Raw genomic sequence first — 26,967 nt, forward strand, 5'->3', positions numbered from 1 at the left:
TGCTGCGGCCTCTCCCGTTGCGGAGCATGGGCTTCGGATGCACAGGCCCAGCAGCCACGGCTCACAGGCCCAGCCGCTCCACGGCATGCGGGATCCTCCCTGACCGGGGCACGAACCCACGCCCCCTGCATCGGCAGGCGGACTCTCAACCACTGCGCCACGAGGGAAGCCCTGGGTTTCCCTTGTTTTCCTCCTGGCTAGACTATGAGTATTGGTTTGGGGAGAATATCACAGAGGTGACCCTTCTCCTCCCATGACATCACCATGTGTCATCACGGGTGACGTTAGCCTGATTATTTGGGAAAGGTGGTGTCTGCTGGGTTTCTCCACAGTTCTACTGTGGATTTTAATGCTGTACACCATTTAATCCAGTGGATGTGTGCTGAAGTGTAACAATTCCCTTGTTCTTAGATATTGAACATATTTCCAATATTTTATATTACAACAAAACAGATGTGTTTCCAAACCCATGTACATTGCTACTAGAAACGTGAGTGCCCAAATTATTGTGGGTGCATAAACGATGAATAAAATCCTTTTCCCTTCTCCACAAAACTGTGAATTTTGGTTAACTTTCTAGCTCTTCCCCTTCTCCACTGAAAACTTAAAAGGTAAGGTATCACTGTCATCAATGCTTATGATAAAAAATAGCTGTATCTAGACTGGGAGAATTATGAACATGTGCTGGGAATCCAGATTCGGGCTTCAGGTATAATGATTCTCGCAATGGGCCTGTCCCTGGCAGGGACTCTGGAAACTAAATCTATGGAGTGTTGCAAGAGCCACTGACTCCCTGGGAAGAAGGTTTCGAAGCTAAGGAAGCCTCTGTCCCTGGGTGTCTCCCCACATGAGTCTTGTTTCCTTGCAGCTTAACTGTCACATGCAGTCAAAGACAATAGTTTCTTGGACAGTATTACCCTGCTGGCAACAGTGATTTTTGTCCTATATACATCTAAATTAATCTTATGCCAAGTGTGGTTTATGGTAGTCTTATGAGTCAAAAGTTTAGCTGCACAAAGGAAGATTCCTGGTGGGCAGTAATAGACTATGCCCACTGAGTAAAATTTTAAATTAAAAGGCAAAATCTATTTAATTTGCATTAATTTTATTTCTAGTGAGTTAACCCTTTTCTACATGTTTATTCATTAATTTTTCTTTTGTAAGTTCTGCTCATGTCCTTTAATCCAATCGTTTATTTACTGGGGTCTTAGTTCAAGAAGAGGTTTTTGATAATAAGAAGCAGTACAGCATAGTGGTGAGAGCGAGGATTCTGAAATCAGAGATAGGGGTTCAAATCCCAGGGCTGCAAAGTAGAAGCCGTATGGCTTTGGGTCCTTTATTTAGCCCTCTGGATCTGGTTTCCTCATCTATAATGCTGGAAAAGAAAAGTTCCTACAATTAAAGTTATTATAAGGGTTAGTTAAAGGGTGCAGTACATGAAAAGCGTTAAGTGCTGTGCAGGAATATAATAAATACTCAAAAGATTGTAGCTACTTTTAGCGTCTATGACATTCACCAGACTATTCAAATATGGCAGAATTTTACTTCTGCAAAGCATTAGTGTATGTATGGGAAGTCTGCATTTTGCATCAGAACCTAAGAGGCTTAAACATTCTATCTTCTTCCTCTTAAAAGAAAGTTATTAGGACTTCCCTGGTGGTGCAGTGGTTAAGAATCTGCCTGCCAATTCAGGGTACACGCGTTTGATCCCTGGTCTGGGAAGATCTCACATGCCGTGGAGCAACTAAGCCCAAGCACCACAACTACTGAAGCCCCCTCGCCCTAGAGCCCACGCACCACAACTACTGAGCCCATGTGCTGCAACTACTGGAACCCGTGTGCTCCAACTACTGACACGCCTATAGCCTGTGCTCCGCAACAAGAGAAGCCACCGCAATAAGAAGGCCACACACCGCAACGAGGAGTAGCCCGTGCTCATCACAACTAGAGAAAGCCTGTGCGCAGCAACGAAGACCCAATACAGCCAAAAAGAAGAAAAAAAAAAGTTATTGATTTTCTCAATTATAATGGGTATACAGAAGCAATTAGGTGTTTGCTCAGTTCTGCAATAGTCTTTATATGTCAGTCTTTGGCTGGCAAGAGCATCTGCAGTTCTGCTCCCCAAATCAGTGGAAGTCAGTCACAGGAACAGTTTCCCCAGGGATTCTCTGATACCCCAGCTGCTTCTCTCACTGCCCTGATGTACCAAGTGTCATTTTATTTATAGGTACAGACAGTACCTTCTGACTTAAATCTCTGAGTTGATAAAAACTCTGGCAGCCCTTAAAGAAGGGCTGGAATGAGGTATTCCATTACAGCTTAAGAAGCAAGCTAGAATGAAAAGGGAGAGAGACAGGACCACGTGCACCCACACAATACCTGAACTTTCTCTCTTTCAAGGGTTCCATCTTGTTTCTTTCACAAGAATCCAAAGTCACATGGGTGTACTGTTCTGCTACCACATTTTCTGAAATATACAGAAAAGTAGAGATGGGCATTATACACACACATATGATTTTATATGGTTATAAAGTCCAGGATTCCTTTTTACACTGACTTTCATTATAATTTCAAAATAGTATTCCGTGGTAAAATGTACTATGTTTAAAAAATGGGGAAAAAAAAATCACTTAAAAAAATTCTACCGTTATATGTGAGCGTTTCAACCTTATACATCTAATCCATACAGTCCTTCAAGAGAAAAGAGCCCAGAGAGCAGGAGGTCCACCGCGGGAGGATGGCCAGACCACGGGAAGTTACGGGCGGCAGTGCGCACACCCCGTTTGAGGAGAAGCCGATGCCAAGGCCATGGAGCATAAAAGGCTGAAATGCTTGTGGAGGGCGGAGATTTTGGTGTCTTTCAGTCTAACTTGCCTTATTTAGTCAGCGTTTAGTTGACTGAACTGACTCAGAGGTTCACACCAGAAAGCAACCTGGCAATACTTACTATCACTCCCTTTAATTAAAAAAAGAAATCTATCTATGGAGAGACAAACTAGATAGGGCAGAAATACAGAGCATTACTTCTACCAAGTGATACTAATACAATATAGAGCCAACTATTACACTAGATTAAATTTTATCAGATACTGCTTCACTGAACAGGTGCTAACAATTTTTAGTACTAGAACATTAGCTTCTATTTATACAAACAAAGTGGCAAATACACTAAGAAAGGTCAATATTGACTTTATGAAAGACTCTTGACTGTTAAACAGATTAGGTTTTCCAAATTGAAACAACTTTAAAATTTTTAGAATTAAAGTAGCAAGTCTGTGATAGCACTTGGCAAATGTCCAAGTTTCAACTAAATCCTCCTTTAAAATTCAGGAAAGAAATATATTTGGTTAGTACAGTAAGAAAAAATGTTTACTCCTTAGTTAAAAACTTTTAGGCCTATAGGCTCAGACTTCACATTACAATAAGCTTTCATCCAGGGGAATGAAATTCTTTTGCAGTTCTTTCCCTATTCCTTCAGTTAACAACTGCTATTAAAAAAAAAAAAAAAACGCCAGCAGTGATAGTGTTTGGCTAGTAAATTAGCAGAAAAAGGTGAAGCAGTCCCAGGTCTCATAGCACAGGCACATTTCAGAGATATCGTGGGTTTGTATCCAGACCACTGCAATAAAGCGAACATCACGATAAAGCGAGTCACACAAATTTTTTGGTTTCCTAGTGCATATAGATGTTTTTTTGTTTTGTTTTGTTTTTTGCGGTACGTGGGCCTCTCACTGTTGTGGACTCTCCTGTTGCGGAGCACAGGCTCCGGACGCACAGGCTCAGCGGCCATGGCTCATGGGCCCAGCCGCTCTGCAGCATGTGGGATCTTCCCGGACCGGGGCACGAACCTGTGTCCCCTGCATCGGCAGGCTGACTCTCAACCACTGCACCACCAGGGAAGCCCAGAAATTATGTTTACACTGTACTGAAGTCTTAAGTGTGCAATAGCATCATGTCTAAAAAAACAGTGTGCATACCTCAATTAAAAAAGTTAATTGCTAAAAATGCGAACCATCACCTGAGCCTTTAGGGAGTCAATCTTTTACGACTGGTGGAGGGTCTTGCCTCGATGTTGGTGGCTGCTGACTGATCAGGCTGGTGGCTGCTGAAGGCTGGGGTCATCGTGGCAGTTTCTTAAAATAAGACAACAGTGAAGTCTGCCACATCGATTGACTCTTCCTTTCATGAACGATTTCTCTGTAGCACGCAATGCTGTTTGACAGCATTTTACCCACGGTAGAACTTCTTTCAAAATTGGAGTCAATCCTCTCAAACTCTGCCGCTGCTTTATCAACTCAGTTTATGTAGTATTTTATATCTTTTGTTGTCATCTGCACCGGGAGTAGATTCCATCTCAGGAAACCACTTTCTTTGCTCATCCATGAGAAGCAACTCCTCGTCCATTAACTTTTTATCATGAAATTGCAGCAATTCAGTCACACCTTCCCTCCACTTCTAATTCTAGTTCTCTTGCTATTTCCACCACATCTGCAGTTACCTCCTCCACTGAAGTCTTGAACCCCTCAAAGTCATCCATGAGGGTTGGCATCAACTTCTTCCAAACTCCTGATAATGTTGATATTTTGACCTCTTCCTGTGAATCAGAAATGTTTTTAATGGCATCTAGAATGGTGAATCCTTTCCAGAAGGTTTTCAATTGACTGCCCAGATTCATCAGAGGAATCACTGTCTATGGCAGCTATAGCCTTATGAAATGTATTTCCTTTTTTTTTTTATTTAGGCTGCATCAGGTCTTCGTTGTGGCAGGCAGGATCTTTGCCGTGGCATATGGGCATCTCTCTAGTTGAGGCGCGCGGGCTTGGTTGCCCCACAGCACGTGGGATCTTAGTTCCCTGACCAGGGATCGAACCTGCGTCCCCTGCATTGGAAGGCGGATTCTTTACCACTGGACCACCAGGAAAGTCCCTGAAATGTATTTCTTAAGTAATAAGACTTGAAAGTCTAAATTACTCCTTGATCCATGGGCTGCAGAATGGATGTTGTGTTAGCAGGCATGAAAATAATCTCATTGTACATCACCATCGGAGCTCTTGGATGACCAGGTCCATTGTCAATGAGCAGTACTATTTTGGAAGGAATCTTCTGAGCAGTATGCCTTAACAGTGGACTTAACATATTCAGTAAAGCATGTTGTAAACAGATTTGCTGCCATCTGGTTTTGCTGCTCCATTTATAGAGAATAGCCAGAATAGATGAAGCATAGCTCTTATAGGCCCTAGGACTTCTGGAACGGTAAACAGCATTGGCTTCAACTTAAAATCATCAGCTGCATTAGCCCCAACAGGAGAATCAGCCTGTCCTTTGGAGCTTTAAAGCTAGACCTTGACTTCTCTTCTCTGGCTATGGAAGTCCTAGATGGCATCTTCTTCCAATATAAGGCTGTTTCATCTACATTGAAAACCTGCTGTTTAGTATAACCACCTTCATTAATGATCTTAGCTAGATCTTCTGGATAACTTGCTGCAGTTTCTGCATCAGCACTTGCTGCTTCACCTTGCACTTTTGATAAGGAGATGCCTTATTTCCTTAAACCTCACGAACCAACCTCTGCTACCTTCACACTTTTCTTCTGCAGCTTCCTGGCTCTGGCTTCAGGGGATGTTGTGGCTGCTTTGATCTTCTATCCAGGTCACTCAAACTTTCTCCGTATCAGCAATACAGCTGTTTTGCTCTCTTATCATTTATATGTTCACTGGAGTGGCACGTTTAATTTCCTTCAAGAACTTTTCCTTTGCATCCACATGGTGAAAGAGGCCTACCTTTTGGCCTAACTGGACTTTCGACACGCCTTCTAGCTTTGGGTTGGAAGTGAGAGACGTGCAACTCTTCCCTTCACTTGAACACTTAGAGGCCACTGTAGGGTTATTAACTGGCCTAAATTTCACTATTGTTGTGTCTCAGGGGAGAGGCCCGAGGAGAGTGAGGAAGACAGGGAATGACCAGCGGGTGGAGCAGTCAGGGAACACACACAACAACCATTGACTAAGTTCACCATCTGCCGTGGGTGAGGTTCGTGGCACCCCAAAACAGTCACAATAGTAACATCAAAGACCACTGACAACAGATCACCATAACAAATATAACAATAAGGAAAAGTTTGAAATATTGCGAGAATTACCAAAATGTGACTCAGACACAAAGTGAGTAAATGCTGCTGGAAAACTGGTGCCACTGGGCTGCTTGACACAGCGCTGCCACACACCGTCAATTTGTTAAAAAAAATCCAGTATCTGCGAAGTGCAATAAAGTGCAATAAACAAGGTATGCCTGTATTTATTTTGCAGGATTGTATTTAATAGGTAATAATTATCTGTATTCAATAACTGTGTCATTCATTAAGCTTCAGTTCATATGTATAAAGATCTTTGATATGAGAATGTTATGTCTGGGGAAAATAAGGACCATCTGCGAGTTTTATCAGATCACTAAAAAAATTTTTAAATATGATTTTCCGAGTATAGTACTTGGCTACATCTCTAAAGTAATAAAATTTGTAGATACATATCAAGGATTAAAATTTGCTGTTTGTTACTCTTACCAAATTAGAAAATAAAATGTTCATATTTTTAACATTCAAGTCTGTCTGTAGTGGCTATTTAGTTTGTTGTAAAACATGAAATAAAGCTATAATCCCATACAAATGGGTTGGACTTCGTATCTTTGCCTTTAAATGCTTCTATAGATTTTTCTCCCGTTCTACCTAAAATCTAAGTTATCAAACTTTTAAAATGCACATAGACTTTAGAAAGACATTATGCCAAAACCAAAAACCATATATGTAATAATACAGTGAATGGATTTTAAGTTTCCTCTTTATGATTTTCAAATCTTCCAGAAGAAAACTATAATAGTAAAAGAACTGAAGTTGGCAGAAGACACTAAGATAGTGTAAGGCACACCTTTATCTTCTAGAGGGTGCACTGAATCCACTGGAAGCCTGTGGAAGGGCGTAGATGCCAGCTGTGCAGCAGATGTAAAGTCTCCTGGGCTCTTGGGACTGGGAGCCAGGGTTTTGTTGCAGCGGACACCCCACACGGTTGAATCATCCAAAAACTCGTCAGTGTGAGGTACTTCCTACAACGAAAGATGAACGGAAAAAAAGTAGCAATCTCCTTGTTTCATAGATGAAATTTAACACATTAATACTTTTTAAGATTCAAAAAAATGAGGAATTTTAATTTTTTCGAAGAAATGGATGTAACCCCTGGCTAACACAGAGCCAAGGACATCGTGGGTCCGTTCTTTTCCCCAGAACTGGGACACTTCATCTTTAACACACTCCAGCGGAGTTATATCACATGCAAGAGTCACGTTTTGTTTACCAATTTTTACTTTTTTTTTTTTTAAAGATTTATCATTCATTTTATTATTTATTTTTGGTTGCATCAGGTCTTAGCTGCGGCACACGGGATCTTCACTGCGGCACACAGGCTTCTCTCTAGTTGTGGCATGAGGGTTTTCTCTTCTCTAGTTGTGGCGCGCAGGTTCCAGGGTATGTGCGCTCTGTAGTTTGCGGCACGCAGGCTGTCTATTTGAGGCCCACGAGCTCAGTTGCCCCGCGGCATGTGGGATCTTGGTTCCCTGACCAGGGATCGAACCCGTGTCCCCTGCCTTGTAAGGCGGATTCTTTACCACTGGACCACCAGACAAGTCCCTACTTATTTTTTTTTTTAATTTGAAAAGTCTAGATTTACAGAGGAATTACAAAGATAATACAGAGTTCCCATATAGCCTGTATTAAACTTCTTAGGTCTAGGAAAAATATATATGCCCCCAGTGGTTCCTCCTGTCTAAAGGGAAGGCTCTCAGAGGGCAAGGATCATTATCAAACTCATTTTTCAGTTTCTATATCTCTCTTAATGTGTGGTGCATAATAGATTTGCAAATAATTATAGAATAATGTTCTATAAAACTTAATTTTCCACATAATATTTTATTTTTTCAGCACAGTTTTTTAAATACACCACCTCATTTGACTGGCACAAGCATTTGGTAAAATGAAAAGAAAAGGGTTGCGGGACCCATTTCACGGATGAAGCCGAGATTTACTTACATTTGGTTTTGAAGTGAACCTCCACATCGAGCGTTCTCCAAAGGTCCTGGCTCCCGTGGGCTTATTTTTAGGCTGTGGTAATCTAAGGAAAGATTTGAAAAATTACAAACAGCAAAATATGCTAAGGAAATAAATTCTACCACTTAAGTTAGAGTGTTAAAAACATTCTCTCCTTTTCCTATTTAATTAATATTTATACACATATTTCTTACTTTTACAGCAAAACTGAGTGCAGGTTGAATTAGCTTGACTATGTATATAAAAGTAGATCTACAGTTACTTAAGCGAGGGTGGAAAATACAGAACTTTCTATTGCACTGAGTTTTAAGTTTTTTTAAATTATTATTTTATTTTTATTTTTTTTGAGTTTTAAGTTTTAAGGACAAAAAAGTAGTTAGGGCCGTGGCCAACAGAATGGCATGGATGCCATACGTTTTATTTCTTATTCCCAGTGCTTGGTCTAGCTACAGAACATGAACCTCTTCTACACCATGATACCTTTAGTTCACACCTCTCTTTCATGGTTTAAATTATTAATGGTGAAACTTCCTCGTGCTACCCTACTCTACCCTGATGGGGCTCAGCCTTAAAACAAATGTTCTCTGCAGTGTGACCCAATATAAGCCACTTCCTTTTCTACTTCATCAATCCTGCAAATATATACAGAGCACGTATGGATACCTGTACTGGTGAAATCATTTACAGCGAATACAATTTCAAATATATAGGATCCCTTGGTTCTCTGATGATTTATAACCATACGGTTTCCTTTTGTAACAAATACTTTTGTTATGGAAGGACTACTTTCTTGTAACCCCCCGGAACTCTGCAGATCTGGAAAAGAACTTCAGCAGCAATCTCCCGGCCATGTGGTCAAAAGGTTCATCTGTGGCAGAGCTGGGGCTGGGGCCCAGGCCATTTGATCGGCAGGTCCTGTTCTCTCACCAGCTCACCACCTGGACTCCTGGAGGGATCTCCGCACTGTCCCTGTCACTATGGCAACATGCATCTCCCCCAGTGTTATCTTAACCAGATATTTCTTTACCCATAATTTTCTTTGTTTCCATCTTCGAACACAGGAAAAGCAGAGGACAGAGAAGAGATAATCTTATTGACTCCCCAAGCCCCAGAAGATGTTGCATTTTCTGCAAGGGTAAAAAATTGCAGTTAATTATTAAAATAGGCCAAAAACACTATCCTTTAGGTGCAACTTCAACTACAAATAAGAAAATGGAATAAGAGCTACAGAAAACAACTGATGTCAGTTTTTGAAATACTAGGCAACGAGGTAAGTCACTCTTCAGTGACATGAAGGGACTAACCATGGTCACAAGGGTTAGCACGCGAGCCGCCGATCTCGAGTTCCTGCCACACATAAAGCAGCGTTCACCGTTCTCCTAACGCGCTGCTATGCTCACTGACACTGAATAAAGCTCGCCATGTCTTTGCTTTCCTACAATGAGGAACTAAGCTCTTAGCTCTCTATATATCTTCATCGTGATCTCTCTCTGGCTTCCAGCACAAATCCTCTGACTCTAGACAAAGGTGGGCTAGTCCTGGCTCCCAACACTCCAGCCCGAACATTCCTCTGCTGGGCAAAGCTCAAGTATCCCTCAACTACTCAGCCCTTCCTGGCCATTCCTACCCAGGCAGATTTCGTCCTTCTTTAGCACAATTTATTATTTTTTAAGAAACAAACCAAGTCTAGGGCACACACTGAGTACCTTGCCAAATAACGTTGTATTTTTTTATTTCACAAACTCCATGCCCTTATGTGACAAGCTAACCAAGGCCAGGACCACTTCTTGTATAATCCTTGCTATTTCTGTGGGCAACCACCCACTACGCTATCCACTTAGTAGCTATTAAACAATCTGTTATTACTTTGAAACTGGGCTTCAAATGCATCTTCATTTTGACCTAGAGATGGCCATTCATCTTTGTCATCAGAAACATCAGGAAGTGTAGGAGCCTGAAACATATTCATGATGAAACCTTAAAAGAATAGAAAGAATAATGGTAAACATGGCTGCAAAAGAGCTTTCATTAATTTGTCGTCAGATGCTACACATTCAAACAAAAGGCCTTACATACCTAATGCTTCTTTTGTGTGCACGGTGGGTGACGGCTGCACTTTGGATGGCGTTGCCTGAACCAGTCCCAGTGATGTGTTAGGAGTTGTGTGAAAAGAACTTGTGTTAACAACCTTCTGTGTTTCACACCCTATTAAAGAAATGGGGACAAAATGCAGCATCAGTAGAGAAATCAGAATAGTTTAGAAGGCACAATTTAAGAAACTTATTATACTTATTATACATTTTTATTATTCTTGATAATCCTCACTAAGGACTTCCATTACTATAATGCTTCCATATCTTTCATTTTTCTCTTTATAATAGTCCCACGAGGTAGGTAAGGCAAGAAGTATCCGTTTACAGAAAAGGAAATAAAAGCTCAAAGAGATTAAGTGGCTTGATCTAAGATCATATCAAATTAGCAGACTGGTCATAAATAGCCCTCTTTGCTCCACTATACCCCAGAAGTAGTTAATAGTGACATTGTATATCTTAGGATTGGCTTTCCATCTCCCTCAGCCGGGCCCAAACCATGGTGTACATGGCCCTGCACAGCCTGAGTCTCTCAGCTCCCACCTCAACTTCCTCCTCCTCCCCTGCTCCCTGTGGCCACTGGCCGCTCTGCTGTGCTCCAAACAGTTCAGGGATATTCCTACCTGAGGGCTCTGCCCTTGCTGCTCCCTCCACCTGAACCAGGGTTCCAAGGGCTGCGTGGGACGCTTCCCCCCCTCTACCCAGATATCACCTTCTTTGTGAGGGTCTTTCCCAGTTGCCCCTGAGATTTCAACCCCTGCCCATCCCCCCCCCAGCCACACTTCCTTTCCCCCTCTTCGCGGGTGGGGATTTCTGTCCTTTCTGTTCGCGACTGCATCTCTCACTACCTAGAACAGTGCCTGGCTTCTACTAGTGCTCAATCAGGTCCTGGTTAAATGTAGGTGTCACTGCTTTTTTCAAGTAGCTCTGCTCCCACTAAACTGTCATAGGAAAGGATGGCACAGTACGTGAAGGAGTGGGGGGAATGAAGACCCAATCCAGGTGTCTTATTTTATTTATAAAACTTACTTTTATGCAAATACCTCTAACAAAGTAGTACCAAACGGAAGTATAACACTCCTAATTAAACTTTTAATCACCTTTCCGTCTTCACAACATGTTAAAGATGACTCTGGTTTTAGATTAAAATCTGCTGAGAAATTTAATAGTAAAGTTTTCACAAATCAAGTTTCCAAAGGATTCCAACTAAGATGTGACTGTCAAGTGAATTTCTACCTTTATTTGAAATGGTCTGGGGTTTAACTAACCCCTGCCTTCTAAGAACGGGAAAGCTGACACCCAGGTTCATTAAGGCCTGAAGCCTTCATGAACTGCAGCCACCAAACAGACCCTTGAGCGACCTGGACGAGTCTGGGCAAACAGCTTAGACAGCAATGTATTATATCAATAGTTAAACATTACCTTCTTTTATCTCTGCTCCACTCTGTGGCTTGAAGTCATGAGTACTTTTATTCATACACCTGGAAGAGAAAACTCTTGAGACACAATAACTCTCAAGAAAGAACAGTAAAAAATGTCAGCAATTACGAGCCTGTTATTAAAACACAGATGGGACTGCCTAGGTCTACAGTGTAAGTGAATAAGATGTTTTATGTTTTCTTTCATTTCCTTTCGAGGACAATAATTCTTACAGATAAAGGCCAGGTATTCACGTTTGCTTGACATAGTGATTCTGTACTTTAACACCCAATAATCATTCATACACGAGGTTCGAACGATCCCATTTATTACACAGGCTAAAGGGCTAACCCCCAGCTCTGGGCCTGCCGTCCGGCACCACTCTCCTGCGCTGTGACGTGGGGAAGCGCTGGCGCCTTCGCCACAGGGGCCACCTCTCTCGTGATGGGCAGGTAGCCACATTGCATTGTCCTCTAGACTTCAGCAGTTATCAAGAGGGGAAAAAATGGTACGTGAGACACTTACATCACAGTTTATTTTAAGTGCAGTCGTGATAGTGGACCTCATCTGTCTATTTAACATTGCTTCCCTTAATGGACCCTGTGAGGGTATAAAGTAAAAAGTGCAAAGCACTTTTAATCTTACAAATCCCCATTAAACTGTCATAAAAACGTGAGTTTTATAGAGATACCAGAGAAAGGTGCCCTTTCTCTGTCGTGGTCAGCCATCTAGGCCACTGAGAGCGTGAGGGGGGTACTTTCAGTCCCTTGCCTAGGCTAAGGTCAGGGTCAGTCTGAAAGGCTTCTGAATGATCTGAATGTTCATTAGGTCAAAGAGTTTCATAATTTTATAAGGTTCAGCTGGACACGCTGAACTGTGTCTCCGGGGGCCTGTCATTGCTGCTGTTGTGACCATCTTATTGTTGTGTAAATTAACTACTAAGAACTAATGAAGTCACAGCCCCACACAACAGTCCTCTTTTTACATACATGGTTTGATACAGGACACAGGTCTGAATTATTGTCCTAATGTGGCTGAAAAAGCATGATCACTTTAAATCTTATTTCCAGGAGAAATCATTGGTAAAAGTTAACCTTGGACATTGAGGAGAACCAGTACTTAAGAACCATAATCTGTGCCAAGGGGTTTAGCCCAAGGGGAGGGTGTGAGTTACATTGTAGCTTTTATCTTTTCCAATAGATCAATAAAATTTTTATGTTTAAAAAAGAGAGAGCACCAAAGTGACTGAAGAGGAAAATATAAACAAGCGATGCGACAGTAATTGTAATTTCTGTAATCTAGGAAAATCCCTCAAAATTGGAGAAAAAACCTCCACAGCAGTGTATAGACATATTTTGGCATATTGTGTAGCAGATATTAATCCCAAACTGCTCCCGGTGGAAAGACAGAAGGAATATGAGAAGAATATACGTCAAGGAACTATCTGGATTGTAATGAACCCCTACATATGTTCAGTCAAAGCCAGTAAGCAAAGGCAATTTCAGTTTAACAGCTGTATATTCTTCAGTTACAAAAAGATTGTTAAGTTTCAGTGTATCGAAAACTTATAATTCAAGAGGGAAGTATGAAGTAAAACAAATACTCTAAAAGAAACAATAAGTGAGGCTGAAGGATTGGGGCTAATGTTTTGGTAACTTGTTTCTTCCACTACATGCCCATCTAAAAATTATTTTGAAAAACAAGACTCATCCATCATTTACACATTGCTCTTGACACTGCAGGTCACGTAAAGAAGCCGTCAGACACCATTCACATCACTATCATCTCTAGGGCTACCTTTGGCTTACCTGGCATCTTTGCTGGCCACCGTCAACATGGCATCTGTCACTGGCTGGGCTGCCAAAGGAACCTGGGGAGCTACACTCTGGGTGACGGCTGGGGACACCAAAGCAGCGGTGACAGCATTTGCCATAAGTGGAACAACAGATGCATCTTCGGGTGTCTCTCCTGCATTCTTTGAGGTCTGCTGATGGACAGCTGGAAGACTCGGAGCTCTCAGTTCCTGCGGGGAGCCTGTGTGTGGCCCCATACGTGCTGGGCTGACCTTTCATGATAAGCAAACAAACAAAAACAAAGCCATGAGGTCCAGACTGCTAATTAAGTATTACAGCTTTTCAAAGAATGGCACCTGTCTTCTTCAGTAGATTCCTTTCCTCCTGAGCCAGTTCCTTACCCCTCCAGGTATTCTGAAATGAACAGTCAACAACAAAGGCCACTCTACGCGGTGGATGCTTCCGTAGCTTCTTAACCACACACTCAACTGGCAGCTCATACTTCTAACCACTAAAATACCAGCACCGGGGCTTCCTTGGTGGCACAGTGGTTAAGAATCCACCTGCCAGTGCAGGGGATGCGGGTTTGAGCCGTGGTCCGGGAGGATTCCACATGCCACGGAGCAACTAAGCCCGCGTGCCACAACTACTGAAGCCTGCGCACCTAGAGCTTGCATGCCACAACTACTGAAGGCTGCACAACTAGAGCCTGTGCTCTGCAACAAGAGAAGCCACTGCAATGAGAAGCCCACGAAGCCCTCACACTGCAGCGAAGAGTAGCCCCCGCTTGCCGCAACTAGAGAAAGCACGGGCGCAGCACCAAAGACCCAGTGCAGCCAAAAATAAATAAATAAAATTTAAAAAAATTTTAAAAATAAAATAAAATAAAATAAAATACCAGCCCTGAGCATTCATTAGTATTTAAGAACTGGAACATTTCTCCTTACTTAATTTTGGGAAAAGACTAACAGTCAATGTTACCAAATGCTCATAATGGTGTTCCTGCTATTAAAATACCCTTAGTAACCATCTTCCCTTTAATGAGTAGGAAACACGAATGTAAACTGCACTGACTGCCACAAAAGCATGGCGCACAGTGGGAAGGACACGGGCCCTTAACTTGAAGTCTTTGCTTTTCTACTCACATGTACTTAGACTGTACATGTACACTCCTATGTTACCAAGTTAAAAGACAAAGAGCGGGATTTCCCTGGGGGTCCAGTGGTAAAGAATCTACCTTGTAAGCAGGGAATGTGGGTTCGATCCCTGGTCAGGGAACTAAGATCCCACATGCTGCGGGGCAACTAAGCCCGCGCGCCACAGCTACTGAGCTTGCACACCTCAACTAGAGCCCGCGTGCCACAAACTAGAGCCCAGGCGCCCTGGAGCTTGCGAGCCGCAACTAGAGAGGAGAAAAACCAGCACACCACAACTAGGGAGAAGCCCATGCGCCACAAGGAAAGATCTCGCGTGCCGTGACTAAGACCCAAAGCAGCCCCAAATAAATAAAATAAATAATAAATAAATCTTAAAAAAAAAAGAGTTAATTTCTCACCATAGAAAAGTATTCTCACAAATTGTTAAGAAAAGCACCAAGGGCTTCCCTGGTGGCACAGTGGTTGAGAGTCCACCTGCCGATGCAGGGGATGCGGGTTTGTGCCCCAGTCCGGGAAGATCCCACATGCTGCGGAGCGGCTGGGCCCGTGAGCCATGGCCGCTGAGCCTGCGCGTCCGGAGCCTGTGCTCCGCAACGGGAGAGGCCACAACAGTGAGAGGCCTGCGTACCGCAAAAGAAAAAAAAAAAAAAAAAGAAAAGCACCAAATATCTAGGGCAAGAATCGTTATTTCACAGACAAATGGACAAAATATAAGACGTTTACTCTCACTAGTCATCAAAAAAGATAATTAAAAATGACCTATAACATTTTTTCACCTACCAAATTAGTAAAGATTAAAAATAAACATAATATTCATTTCTGAAGAAATACATTAAAAAAATAATAATCAGACTTTCTCCACCAGATATCAAAACATACAACAATGCTATAGTAAACACACAATATGGAATGATCAAGAAGAAACCTATTGACTAAAACAAAGAGACAGCTATTTTAGAAATGGATCTTATACCTTAAAAATTTAGTATGTGATAAGATATTTTAAAGCAATAGGGAAAGGCTGAGCTGGTAAATAAATGACTTAGGGACAAATGGAGATCCATTTGGCAAATATATCCTTATACCACTCATATACAGAAATAAGTTCATAAACAGGCTTCTGGTTAAAGACAGTGGCTTAAACACATGCTTTATCATCCACGTCCTCCCGAAACCTCACCAAAATGACAGTAAAGGAATCCTAACACCTAAAACAGCAGCTGGAGGAGGTTGATCTCCAGAGAAGTTCAGAAATTTGAACACATCTCAGGATGGACGTGAAGGTGTAGCTGAAAACAGGAATGTGGCCACAGTAAGTCTGTAGAAAAAACAGGTCCTGAGACCCATTCTTGCAGGTGCGTGCTGGCTTCTCAACACAAACTAAAGAAATCATTATATTTGAATTTTCATTAAATAAGTCATTGTACACCCCCCCCCCAAAATCAGAAAAAGGATTATATATGCTAATAATTAAGTATGTAAGTATGTGCCTACACACACACACAGACACACACACGCACGCACGCACACACACACGCACAAACACACTACACGTTCTGTCCTGTAACTTCCTTTCTCTTTCTACATTTTGAAGATCTTTCCGGGTTGGTGCTGAGAAGCCCAGCGTTATTCTGATTCTTGGCTCTTTAAGTGTGACCTCTTCATCACTGGAAGCATGTTGGATTGCCTTTTCCCCCATTGTTGGGGGGAAAATAAGTCAGAAAGCTAGTAACTAAATTAACATCAGAATTAACTCTAAAAATAGAGCACACAGAGGACAAATAGAAACAGAAATCCCTGTACTGGGCATGGGAAGCATCGGCAAGGAGCACACACACCTCAGACCTCCCCTGGGAAGAGGGCAGGTTCTCATGCGATGTCTCCACCACTTGGTGCAACTTCTTATGAAGCTCATCCATTTTCTGTTTTAATAGTTGTTCTTCAAAAGCGTTTGCTTCTTTCCTTTTCATATAATGCCTGTCTTCATTAACTTTAGGAAAGAGAAAATATGGTTTGCATGTGAAATTTAAATTCAGGTCATCAGAGGAATCCATGCAAAATCAGCAAAAGGTTATTTTTAAGACGGCAAAGTTTTTACTAGTCTTTTCCATGTGTATTAGATTATGAGAACTGAAATATGTATTACTTTTCAGTTATAGTTTTTACCTTCCCGTAGCACAGTTATTTTTAAGTTCAGGGCGTGTAAGTTATAAAAATTTACATGATGAGCAACAAAAATATTTGGTAATAGCACGGTATGATACTAAGCACCGCTTGTAGAACAATCATGACTGTGCAAATCATTTGAAAATGGAACAGTTTTTAAAAGATTTAAACCTCTAGGTGCTTTCTAAGAAGGAGTAAGAGTAAAGTGCACCGAATGGTTAGTGTCTCAAGTACACTGCTCTTGGTCCCATTTCCAGTAACTGGTTAACATAACCACATCACGTACAAATCTAACCGTCCAGCTCAGACTTTAGCATCTGTGCAAGGCACAAAAGAGTCCTCCACGAGCGTCAACTGACTGTCCTCTCAGTTGTCAACCAAAAGAGAAATAATGAATGAACAAAAAGTGGCCTACAGAGTGGGCACAGCACAAATACTCAGATGGTGTAAAAGCCCTGAGTAGGACAGAGGTTCATTTTCCTGAGGTCCACATTGTTACAGCAAAGCCAAGTGCCAACACTGTGTTAACACTGTTTTCCCTGGGGAACAAAGCTTGACCCACTGTATAGCACAGCCATGAATAACATGGCACTTTCATCAGAGGACTCCTGAATGTCTTATTTACAGTAGTTGCAGATCTTGAAAAATCTCAACTCCAGTTCCTAACCTAATCCTTTCACAGTCCAAATAACAGACCCAGAGGTTTAGAATAGCTAGACAAAGAAGTTCAAATCCATACAGATATTATTTGAAAGGTTAAAAATATCTACTTCGGGGCTTCCCTGGTGGCGCAGTGGTTGAGAGTCTGCCTGCCGATGCAGGGGACACGGGTTCGTGCCCCGGTCCGGGAAGATCCCACATGCCGCGGAGCGGCTGGGCCCATGAGCCATGGCCGCTGAGCCTGCGCGTCCGGAGCCTGTGCTCCGCAACGGGATAGGCCACAACGGTGAGAGGCCCGCATACCGCAAAAAAAAAAAAAAAAATCTACTTCACTAAAAGCTAAGGCAACACTGGTGTGGATATCTATCTCCTTTATTGCTGTTTCAACCCCGAGTTTTGCTGTCAAAAGACACCAATTTAGCCTTTGGACAAATGTGGTTGCTACACTAGTATTAAAGATTTTTAGGCTCCTGACAGAATGAGCTAGAGACATTTTTCTGGCAGATTCTTTCAGTATAGTCAATTATCTGCTAAATTGTAATTACTCAGAGATGAGAATTATATTAAGTGACCTAAGATAGCTCAGACTGTAAGACTGCAAGTACCCCATTGTTCATGCTTTCTCCGTTGATTGTATTTCTGGGCTCTCAGCTCTTCAAAGGAAAACTCTGACTCTCCACGAATAAGCTTCTCCTTGCAATACATGACAACCTGCTGCACATCAGCTTTGGCTGCTACAGGTGGGTGTGCAGAATATCCTGATTTAGAAATCATGATCACCCTTTGTTCCCTAAAATGGGGAAAATACATTATTTACAACAGTGTACTGAAGCAGCTCTTGAAGGAAACTAAGTAATAGATGAATGCACTGATTGTACTTGCATATTCGACTCTTTATCACAAGCTGAAGATGTTACTCCAGAAAGCTCTGAACCCTAGAAAGACAGAAAAGAAACACAAGCACTCACTTATCTGGAAAGAATCTATCATCCAAATTACTTCACAAAACAATATGAAAACACTTGAGGGGGGGTCTCTGAATTATCGAGTAGATTTGTATATGTTCTTTCAAGTTACAATTAATATCTGAAGCCTAGGTTTGCATTATTACTTTTATGATAACTTTTGCAACTAGACTCCGATAAGAAAGCGATTTTAAAATATCTGCTTGGTAGTCAAGAAGGGCACTTACTTCCCTTTGATACATAGTCCAGGAGCGGAGCCACAGCACCTACGCGTAATGAGTTTAACATTCCAAATAGCTACATTAAAAAAAAAAAATCATTAAAATTTTCTTCTGGCACTGTTCTATGTTGAGGAGTCTCTAATGCTAGCATTCATTCACTAGACAAGTATTTACTGAACATCTCATACGTGTCATGTCCTGGGCTAGGTCCTGGGAAGTGACTGTAAACAAGACCCAACTCTGCTGCCTAGAAACTTACAGTCGGGACAACAGGAAGCAATGAGACTGGCAAACATGAGTAGGATGTAAATTGGGATCATCTGAGTATCTGTCGAAGTTGGAAATTCATATTCTACATCAGGAATGTGCTACATTAATAAAACCTGCACATGTGTACTACGAACAGAGGCATTTCCATGGGATTTAGCTTAAAGGAGGTCCTTAGCAAACTTTGAAAGAGCAACAGTACTATGAAGAGGAAAGATGCTGGGAAGCAAGAAAAGAGCGTTTTCACATGCTAATAAGCCATCAGGGCAGAAGAGCCACCTCGCCCCACTGCAATGGCAGGGAAAGGTGAAGTTATTTATTGGTTGGTGGCAGAAATGGACAGACATCATCTGATGGCTTCTGTTGTTTCACTGAAATAGTATTTTTGCCAGTTCCTGAGGAAGGGGTTGGAGGTAGTCAGGTCCCAAGTTTGAGGAGAGTAAAAAGAAGTGTAAAATCATCATAATTTGGCATTAGAGAGTAAAATGGGAAACATAAGTGATATGTAAAACATAAAAAGTGAACTGGGAAATTGGAAGCATAATTGCCGGGGAGTAGTAAAGCCCTGGCTGAGGTTATAGTTCAAAGCCAGGAGTGTTTTAGGTGAGCTCAGGTGCCTCCATGTGGGTGTGACCCACGGTAGGGAATCCTGGGCCTGTGCAAGGGAGCCCCGCAGAACAAAGGAGGAGAGGCTGCTGGGAGGAGGCGAAGACAGGAGGTCGTGGAGCAGGGTTCCCTAGGTCAGACAATGCAGGAAGTTATGATCAGTGAGTTATTTTAAATTTAATATTTGAGGTGAGCCGTGGTGGATGATGACAGGCCCGGAAAGGTGCCACAGGCACAGGTGGCTGACATGGAGGTTAGAGTCTTGGGAGACAAGGTCAAAGAAATGAGATGCCCAAGGAAGGCAGCTGGATGACCGTTCCATACCCTTCCCAGTTCCCACACGAACTACAATCATTATTATTACCTGATTCTTAGAAATGCAGGCTGAGTTATTTCCTGGATTGGATTTTAATGTTACCAGTTGGTTTAAAATCTGAGCATTATTCAGAGGTTCTGAGGTTCTTGCTATGAGGGGAAAAAGATGAAATAAAAAGAAATAAGGGTAAAACCATATTAAATAAAATTATTACAAATATATTCCCTTGATCTTTCAATAAGCAGCATTAAAAAATAAACTCATTTACACTGTCTCAGAAAATGCAACTAAAATACTTTATAAATAAGAGAAATATGGTAGAGATAGCTTTCTAATCAATTCAAAATGCCCAAGAAAGTCCCTGAAAGACATGTAAACTCTAGTTATTTTAAACAATAGGATAGTCAATGCTTAATGCTAGAATGTAATCTATTATTTGATTCAATTCAGAACAGATTCACTTCAGAGTAGGTATTGTCCTCTATGTGGGGCAATTTTTATTTTTTAAAAATCCTAAAAATACAATGAAATCACCAGGCGTGTGTGTGTGTGTGTGTGTGTGTGTGTGTGTGTGTGTGTGTGTGTGTGTGTGTTGGAGGGGGGTTTCTTTTAAAGTGCTATGACAGAGCCCCTGCTCTGCTATTTATCAGGCATTATTATTATCATAGCACCGCCCCTGTTATCTAAGATAATATAATCAAGAAATAGTGGATGGATTTGTTTTTTAAGGAAAACAAAAAAAAAAGTAGTGAAAATCAGACTAAATTACCAAGGTCTTGGACATTTTAGAAAGCATTATTTACCTTGAGTTGGCAAATGGGTTTCGGTGAGGCGTGTCTGAAACAACCTAAAAGACAGCAATAAAGGCATCAGTATAGATTATAATTTACAGTTCAATATATATTATATTAAAGTGAAAACTAGGGACTTCCCTGGTGGTACAGTGGTTGAGAATCTGCCTACCAATGCAGGGGACATGGGTTCGAGCCCTGGTCCGGGAAGATCCCACATGCCATGGAGCAACTAAGCCCGTGCGCCACAACTACTGAGCCCACATGCCACAGCTACTGAAGCTCGTGCACCTAGAGCCTGTGTTCCACAACAAGAGAAGCCACCGCAACGAAGAGTAGCCCCTGCTTGCCGCAACTAGAGAAAGCCTGCGCACAGCAATGAAGACCCAAAGCAGCCAAAAATAAATAATTAATTAATTTAAAAAAAAAAGTGAAAACTAAACATGATAGACAGCTTACTAAAAGCTAGTAAAGACTGAGGTTAAGAGAGAATGTAAAGCTGAATTTTAGAGTTGCTTCAAAATTAAAAAAAAAAAATTCTGGGATTGTCTTCATACCCAATACACTTAATATTAGAAAAATTCCTCTTTTTGCCTCGTTTATATTAGTATTTCTTAAATTCATATAACAAACATACCCTCCTTCTGAGGGTATCAAGTATGTACATGTTACAACATGGGGCGTTTGAACTCTCTATTTTAGGCATTCTCTACATCTGGAACATATGAAAAGTATAATGGTTTGAAGAAAGATGTTAAAGTACAAAACTATTTTAAAAAGCAGATATATTACTGTTCATGCTGTGAGGACTTCTTAAACATGTCATTTCATGCATCTTTGCATGTTAATCAACCTATCAAGTAATATGCAACCTCCAAGCTCGACATTTTTGGGTGATATGAGGAGGGGTGCATAGTATGAAGAGACTGAGAGATGTACAACCAAATGCAGACAAATGCCAATGTTGTTTGACTCAATTCAAACAAACCAATGGTTTTAAAAAAAGGCAAAAAACAAAAACATTTTACATAATGAAGAATAGCTGAAAATAGGATGATATTAAGGAATTACTATTCATTTTGTTAGGCATGAAAATGATGTAAGGTTCTGTAAGAAATCACCTTTTTGAGATGTTTATGGAAGTGTTTAGGGTAAAATATTTTGCTGTTTTGGATCTGCTTTAAATCCTTCAGCACAGGGACTTCCCTGGTGGCACAGTGGTTAGCAGGTGATGCAGGTTCGAGCCCTGGTCCGGGAAGATTCCACATGCCACAGAGCAACTAAGCCCATGCGCCACAACTACTGAGCCTGCACTCTAGAGCCTGAGTGCCTAGAGCCTGTGTTCCGCAACAAGAGAAGCCACCGCAATGAGAAGCCTGCACATGGCAACAAATAGAAAGCCGGCGTGCAGCAACAAAGACCCAACACAGCCAAAAGTATATACATAAATTAATTAATTAAAAAAAATCCTTCAGCACAGCGTGATCAAATATTAATAATAATTAAAAGCAAGTGATAAGTAAATGCAGGTTCATTATATTAACTTTTCTTTTTTTAACGCATACTTGAAAATTCTCATAATAAAGTTTAAAAAGAGCATGCGCACTGGAGCAAAGTTGAAAACAATGAGTGTATTAAGAGCCAGCGAGGGGTGCAGAGAGACAAGCTGTCTCTATGCTGCTAGACAGAGACAGCAGAAACCTGTACCACCTTTTGAGAAGGGAATTTGGTTACATGTACCACAAGCCTGAACACTCTTCATACACCCTTTGACTCCACAGTTTCAATTCTGAGAATCTATCAGAAGGAACTAGATAATAATAGGAAATACATTAGGAAATACTTTTATGATGAAGAAAAAAGACCTTGACACAGGGCTGCATATGTACATAAAAAACGCCTGCAATCCTATTACAAGCGGAGAAAAAAATGCGACTTAAAATTGATGGGTTTCTTTTGCTTCTTTAGTTTTCTGTATTAGGGTATATATAAATAACACCCTAAATGAGGTGTATTTAATCACTGAAAAAGTCAAAAATTGTGAAAAACAAAGTTATTCATTAAAATATTCATTATGTTTTATTTATAAAAATCAAAATGTTGGAAACAACTTTAATATTCCATTGGAGAACAATTAAATTATGACATAGCTCTGCGACAGACTTCACAACCACTTTATAAGTAGTATAAAAGTGCATAATTTCTTAAGAGCAGTATAAAGCTCAGTACACACAATCAGACTACAGTACGGTCTACCGTAAAAATACACAGACACTAAGACACACACATAGGCATCGGAAAAAATATTAGAAGGAAGTGCACAAAAATGTTAACAGTAATATTTCTGCGCAGCTTTTCTACTATTCTATACATCCACGTTTTCCCCAATGAGAAGGATTTCCCTGTACAAACAGATAACAATAAAAATCTTTTAAGAGCAAACACTGCATTTCAAGGTAGGAGACACTGCGTGGAGTTTTATTTTCAAACTACCTGAACTGTTGCTGCAGCAGCTCTCTAGGTTCGGCCTCGTTCTGAATTCCTCTTCGAAAAACGGCACTGGCGTGCTGCCGCTCCCCCTGGCCTTCCAGATGCCCAGCCCAGGCTACGTACAGAGGAGCTGACAGGGTCCCAATCCCATGGTTGTACAGAAACTCAAAAAACTGAGGAAGGTCACTGTTGTACTCAGCCTGCAGAAATCCAAAGCAGACAGACATGAGAACGAAGGCACTGCCAGTCTCAGTGTGGCCGAGTCCAGCCAGCCCTCAGCGTTCGTCTTCCTGGAGGCTTCAGGATGTACTGTGCAGGGGAAGGCCTGTGTGGTCCTCTGATGGCAAGCCTCAAAGTTAAGCTCGTTCCTTTCCTTGACATTCAATGTCCCCAGACAACCCACATTATTTCCCAAGACAGCAGGTTCTGTAACGTAGTATATAAAGTTATACTTGCTCAAGCTCCACAGGCTTCCTCTAATCCTCATATTTGGAAACTTAGTGAACAAATCCCTGTTTACTTTATCTATTCCATTCATGATTTTATTACTAGAAATCACGCTCCCAAGCCTTTATTTCAAGATTGAAGAGACCCAGCCTAACCTGAGGCGGCCTTCTCCTTTTAGTACTAAATTTCATTTCTGAGAGTTAATATTTTCTTAATTATTCACAATGAATTTAATTTACTCCCAGGAACCCACTGGGAGTACCTGCTTATCTCCCCTTCCCCAAGCATGCTTCTCATCCAACGAACCTTCTTTTAATCTAATGGTTTCTACCTCGTGTTGTCACATTTCAGACTTGATACACAGAGAAGAAGGATTTTAAAATTAAATCACTGATTCCACAGTACAGAAGCCAAAAGGTTGTAAAATACGTGTCTCTGGCCATACAACTTAAAAAAAATTTATGAAACATAAGGTATCAGAATAAAAGACAGTCTAAAATGATCTTCAAATCTGGGGTAAAAAACAAAAGGACAACATGACTAGAGATGTGATTATACATCTGAAAGTATACTTACAAATTTTAAACAATAATTGATGAACCTTGGGTCATTGTGGTATCTCTTCTTATCTAAAAATTCCTTCATTAGATGCTCTAATAAAGTTGTCATGTATTCTTTATTCTCAGGAAAATTCTCTTCTACCCATCGTATGTAACTAGAAAAAATACGGATAACATTAATTTTTCAGGGCAGCACATATAGTTTGTTTACAGAAAAAATAAATGAACGAAATGCTAACCTTTCCCATTCACCAAGTGGGTCATCGCCCTTGTAGCTCTGCATATGGGCTTCAAACATTCTAGAGCAGAGAAAAATATGTACATGGGATTATTAGGAATACTTCCTAAAAGATATATTTTATATTTATCACTATACACCTTAAAATAGAAATCTTAAATATCAATTCAAATGCTATAATAAAAATGAAAACAGCATTCCCTCAGAAGTCAGAACACTCAGAAGCAGTCAGTGTTTCTTCAGAAGAAAGTAAGACGCAAGGCCCCTGAGGTAGCCTTATAAAGAAGCAGCTAAAAGAAGGTCCCCAGGTCTATCCCCAGGAGTCTCCTTCTCCTCTCACTGATTCCCGATGTCACCACCACCACCATGAGGGGCAACAGCCAGAAGTTTGCTGCCCTTCCTCCTAATGATGGGACCCAGGCATGGCACTGCCTCAGACCCCTCCCCTTGCTGCTCAGGAGCTTGGCTGGAAGACTTGAAGAGGGCTTGGGAAGGGTGCGCACAGCCCAGGGTCCCACCGATCAGGGCTTCCAGATCCAGTTTGCTTTCTGGGCCTCAGTGGAACACAACGTCCCTGAGGAAGAACACACAACGGCAATGCTCAGAAGTCAGTGGCTATGGCTCCCTGAGAACTCTGCTTGGCCCGACCTCCGTGTACCCAACCACAGCTTAAAAAAAACAACCAAGCACAGCAAAGTTCTCCAGGGGCCCCCAGGTGCTAGTGCGGTAAACAAACAAACAAACCAAAACTGTAAAGTATTGTCAGGGACATTAAGCACAGAGGAAAAAGCCCTCAAAAGATGGGAGAAGGGGTAAGAATGTGACGGGACTTACTGTTTTTAGGTAGAGTGGTCAGGGAAAGAAAACCTGCCTCTCTGAGGGGGTGACATTTGATCGGTGCCAGGGATCCAAGCAGCTGTGTAAGTACGCGGAGCTAGGAGAAGGGTGGGGATGACAAGATCTAATTTGCATTTTAAAATGTGCATCTGTCTCTCCAAGTGAAGAAGCGGGTGGGGGATGAGAATAGAAGCCGGAAACCAGTTAGGAAGCTACTGCAGAGCCCCAGGAACATTGTGGAATTTGGGTGTTTTGGAGAAAGAAACAATGAGACTTGCTGATGGGATTGCACACTGGGTAAGAGACAGTCAAGCTAAGGAACACTCTAGGTTTCTATCAGAGACGCTACATGACATTTGTTACATGACTTTTTTCGGGGGGTAGGGAAAAAAGGGTTGAAAGTAATACTTTCTTCTAGCTCTTGTACCTCAAGATACAGATAAAATCAATGTTTCTTATGACTCAAAATCCATAAGCCACAAAAGAAAAGCTAGATGAAGTCAACTATATATAAATTAAAAGCTTCTATGTGTCAAATAAAACAAAACACCAAGCAGAGTCAAAAGAGAAATGATAAACTGGGATAACCAAACAGAGCTTCTAGAAGTTGGGGGGAAAAAACCAAACCCAACCCAATTTAAGAAATGAACAAAAGGTATTCCACAGAAGAATACTCAACCTCTCTCATAAGAGAAATTCACCTCATTGAGATACAACTTCTCACCCACCAGATTGCAACAATGTGACAAGTGTGGATGGGAAGCAAAGAAAACAGGCACTCTTACAATTTGCTTGCAGGTGGGAGTGTACACAGTCCCTGCCACCGCAATTGGTAATAAGATCTACCAAAATTCCACATGGATTTACTTTTGATCTAGCAAACCGACTTCTGGGAATCTAGAGGACAGATATATGCAAAATGTCACGTGTACAAGATTTTTCACTGCGGCACTATTTGTAATAGCAAAATATTGTCCACAACCCAAGTCTCCATCAACGGGGGACTTTTTAGATCAATTGTGGTACATGAAATATCATGTAGTTGTAAAAAAGAAGGAGAAAAGAATCTATGGATTGATAGAGTGAAATCTCCAAGGATAGTGTTAAGTAAAAAAAGCAGTGTGTACACTCTGTTACATTTTATGTTCAATAAAGGCAGGAATTGTACACACGTGTACATATATGTATATAGACATGTTCATGTTATTATAATATAAATATTTATATTTGCAAAATAAATATAAAAATAAACTAGAAACATGGTTACATATGAGGGAGTGGGAGAGCAGTCAAGTATAGAGCGCAGTGAACAGTTTTCTAAATCTTTTTTTAACCATGTAAATGTAGTACTTATTTTTAAAAGCTAAAAAGTCAAAATAAGGTCGGAAATACCTGATTTCTTTTTTGAAATGGGGGAAAACGAGCCTCTAATATCGAAATCCTTTGCAGGCTGGGCTAAAGAAAAAGTCTTAAGGCAAACAAATTTTTGTTTTGACAGCACTTAACCACCTGAGTCTTCGGATCCCCAGAGAGTTAAGATTACCTTGGTGCTGATAAAACTAACCAGTTTTACTTCCTGTCGCATATGGTTTAAGTGTTTTAAATGCTTTTGAAACAGTCTGGATAAATCACCTAAGTCATACAAATAAAAAGCAAAGGCGTAGGAATTTTAAAAATTGTTAGCAGGTTGACATAAATGATGATAAACATAAGGGAACATTTTTCCCCTTAAAGTGCACGTTATTCAAAGACTTTTAAAAACTGTGGGATTAGGGGTTAAAGCAATTTTAAGTTCTCTCTCTTTCGCAGAATTTTAAAATGAGTGGTTTTGAAAGTTTCTCATGAAACCTAA

General features: G+C 41.1%; 1 protein-coding gene across 3 annotated transcripts in view; it reads right to left on the minus strand.

Moving 5' to 3' along the window:
* BUB1 (BUB1 mitotic checkpoint serine/threonine kinase) overlaps positions 1-26,967 on the minus strand; it is a 41,606-nt gene that overhangs the window by 14,062 nt on the left and 577 nt on the right. Inside the window, exons 1-17 of one of the 3 annotated variants that reach the window (XM_033838905.2) lie at positions 26,508-26,526; positions 24,280-24,339; positions 24,057-24,195; positions 23,037-23,233; positions 20,556-20,599; positions 19,801-19,901; positions 18,260-18,312; positions 17,983-18,167; positions 16,390-16,541; positions 13,410-13,666; positions 11,605-11,663; positions 10,169-10,297; positions 9,959-10,069; positions 9,120-9,219; positions 8,075-8,156; positions 6,921-7,095; positions 2,380-2,467 (exon numbers count right to left, since the gene is read on the minus strand). In XM_033838905.2, coding sequence (XP_033694796.1) covers positions 2,380-2,467; positions 6,921-7,095; positions 8,075-8,156; positions 9,120-9,219; positions 9,959-10,069; positions 10,169-10,297; positions 11,605-11,663; positions 13,410-13,666; positions 16,390-16,541; positions 17,983-18,167; positions 18,260-18,312; positions 19,801-19,901; positions 20,556-20,599; positions 23,037-23,233; positions 24,057-24,195; positions 24,280-24,338 — 1,931 coding nt within the window. In that variant the 5' untranslated portion in view covers position 24,339; positions 26,508-26,526. Of the gene's footprint in view, positions 1-2,379; positions 2,468-6,920; positions 7,096-8,074; positions 8,157-9,119; positions 9,220-9,958; positions 10,070-10,168; positions 10,298-11,604; positions 11,664-13,409; positions 13,667-16,389; positions 16,542-17,982; positions 18,168-18,259; positions 18,313-19,800; positions 19,902-20,555; positions 20,600-23,036; positions 23,234-24,056; positions 24,196-24,279; positions 24,340-25,112; positions 25,202-26,507; positions 26,527-26,967 lie in introns of those variants that run through there. The other 2 variants (XM_033838904.2, XM_019931077.3) reach the window with 2 other exon arrangements.

The sequence above is a fragment of the Tursiops truncatus genome, chromosome 14 (genome assembly GCF_011762595.2).
Source record: "Tursiops truncatus isolate mTurTru1 chromosome 14, mTurTru1.mat.Y, whole genome shotgun sequence".
Taxonomy (NCBI): domain Eukaryota; kingdom Metazoa; phylum Chordata; class Mammalia; order Artiodactyla; family Delphinidae; genus Tursiops; species Tursiops truncatus.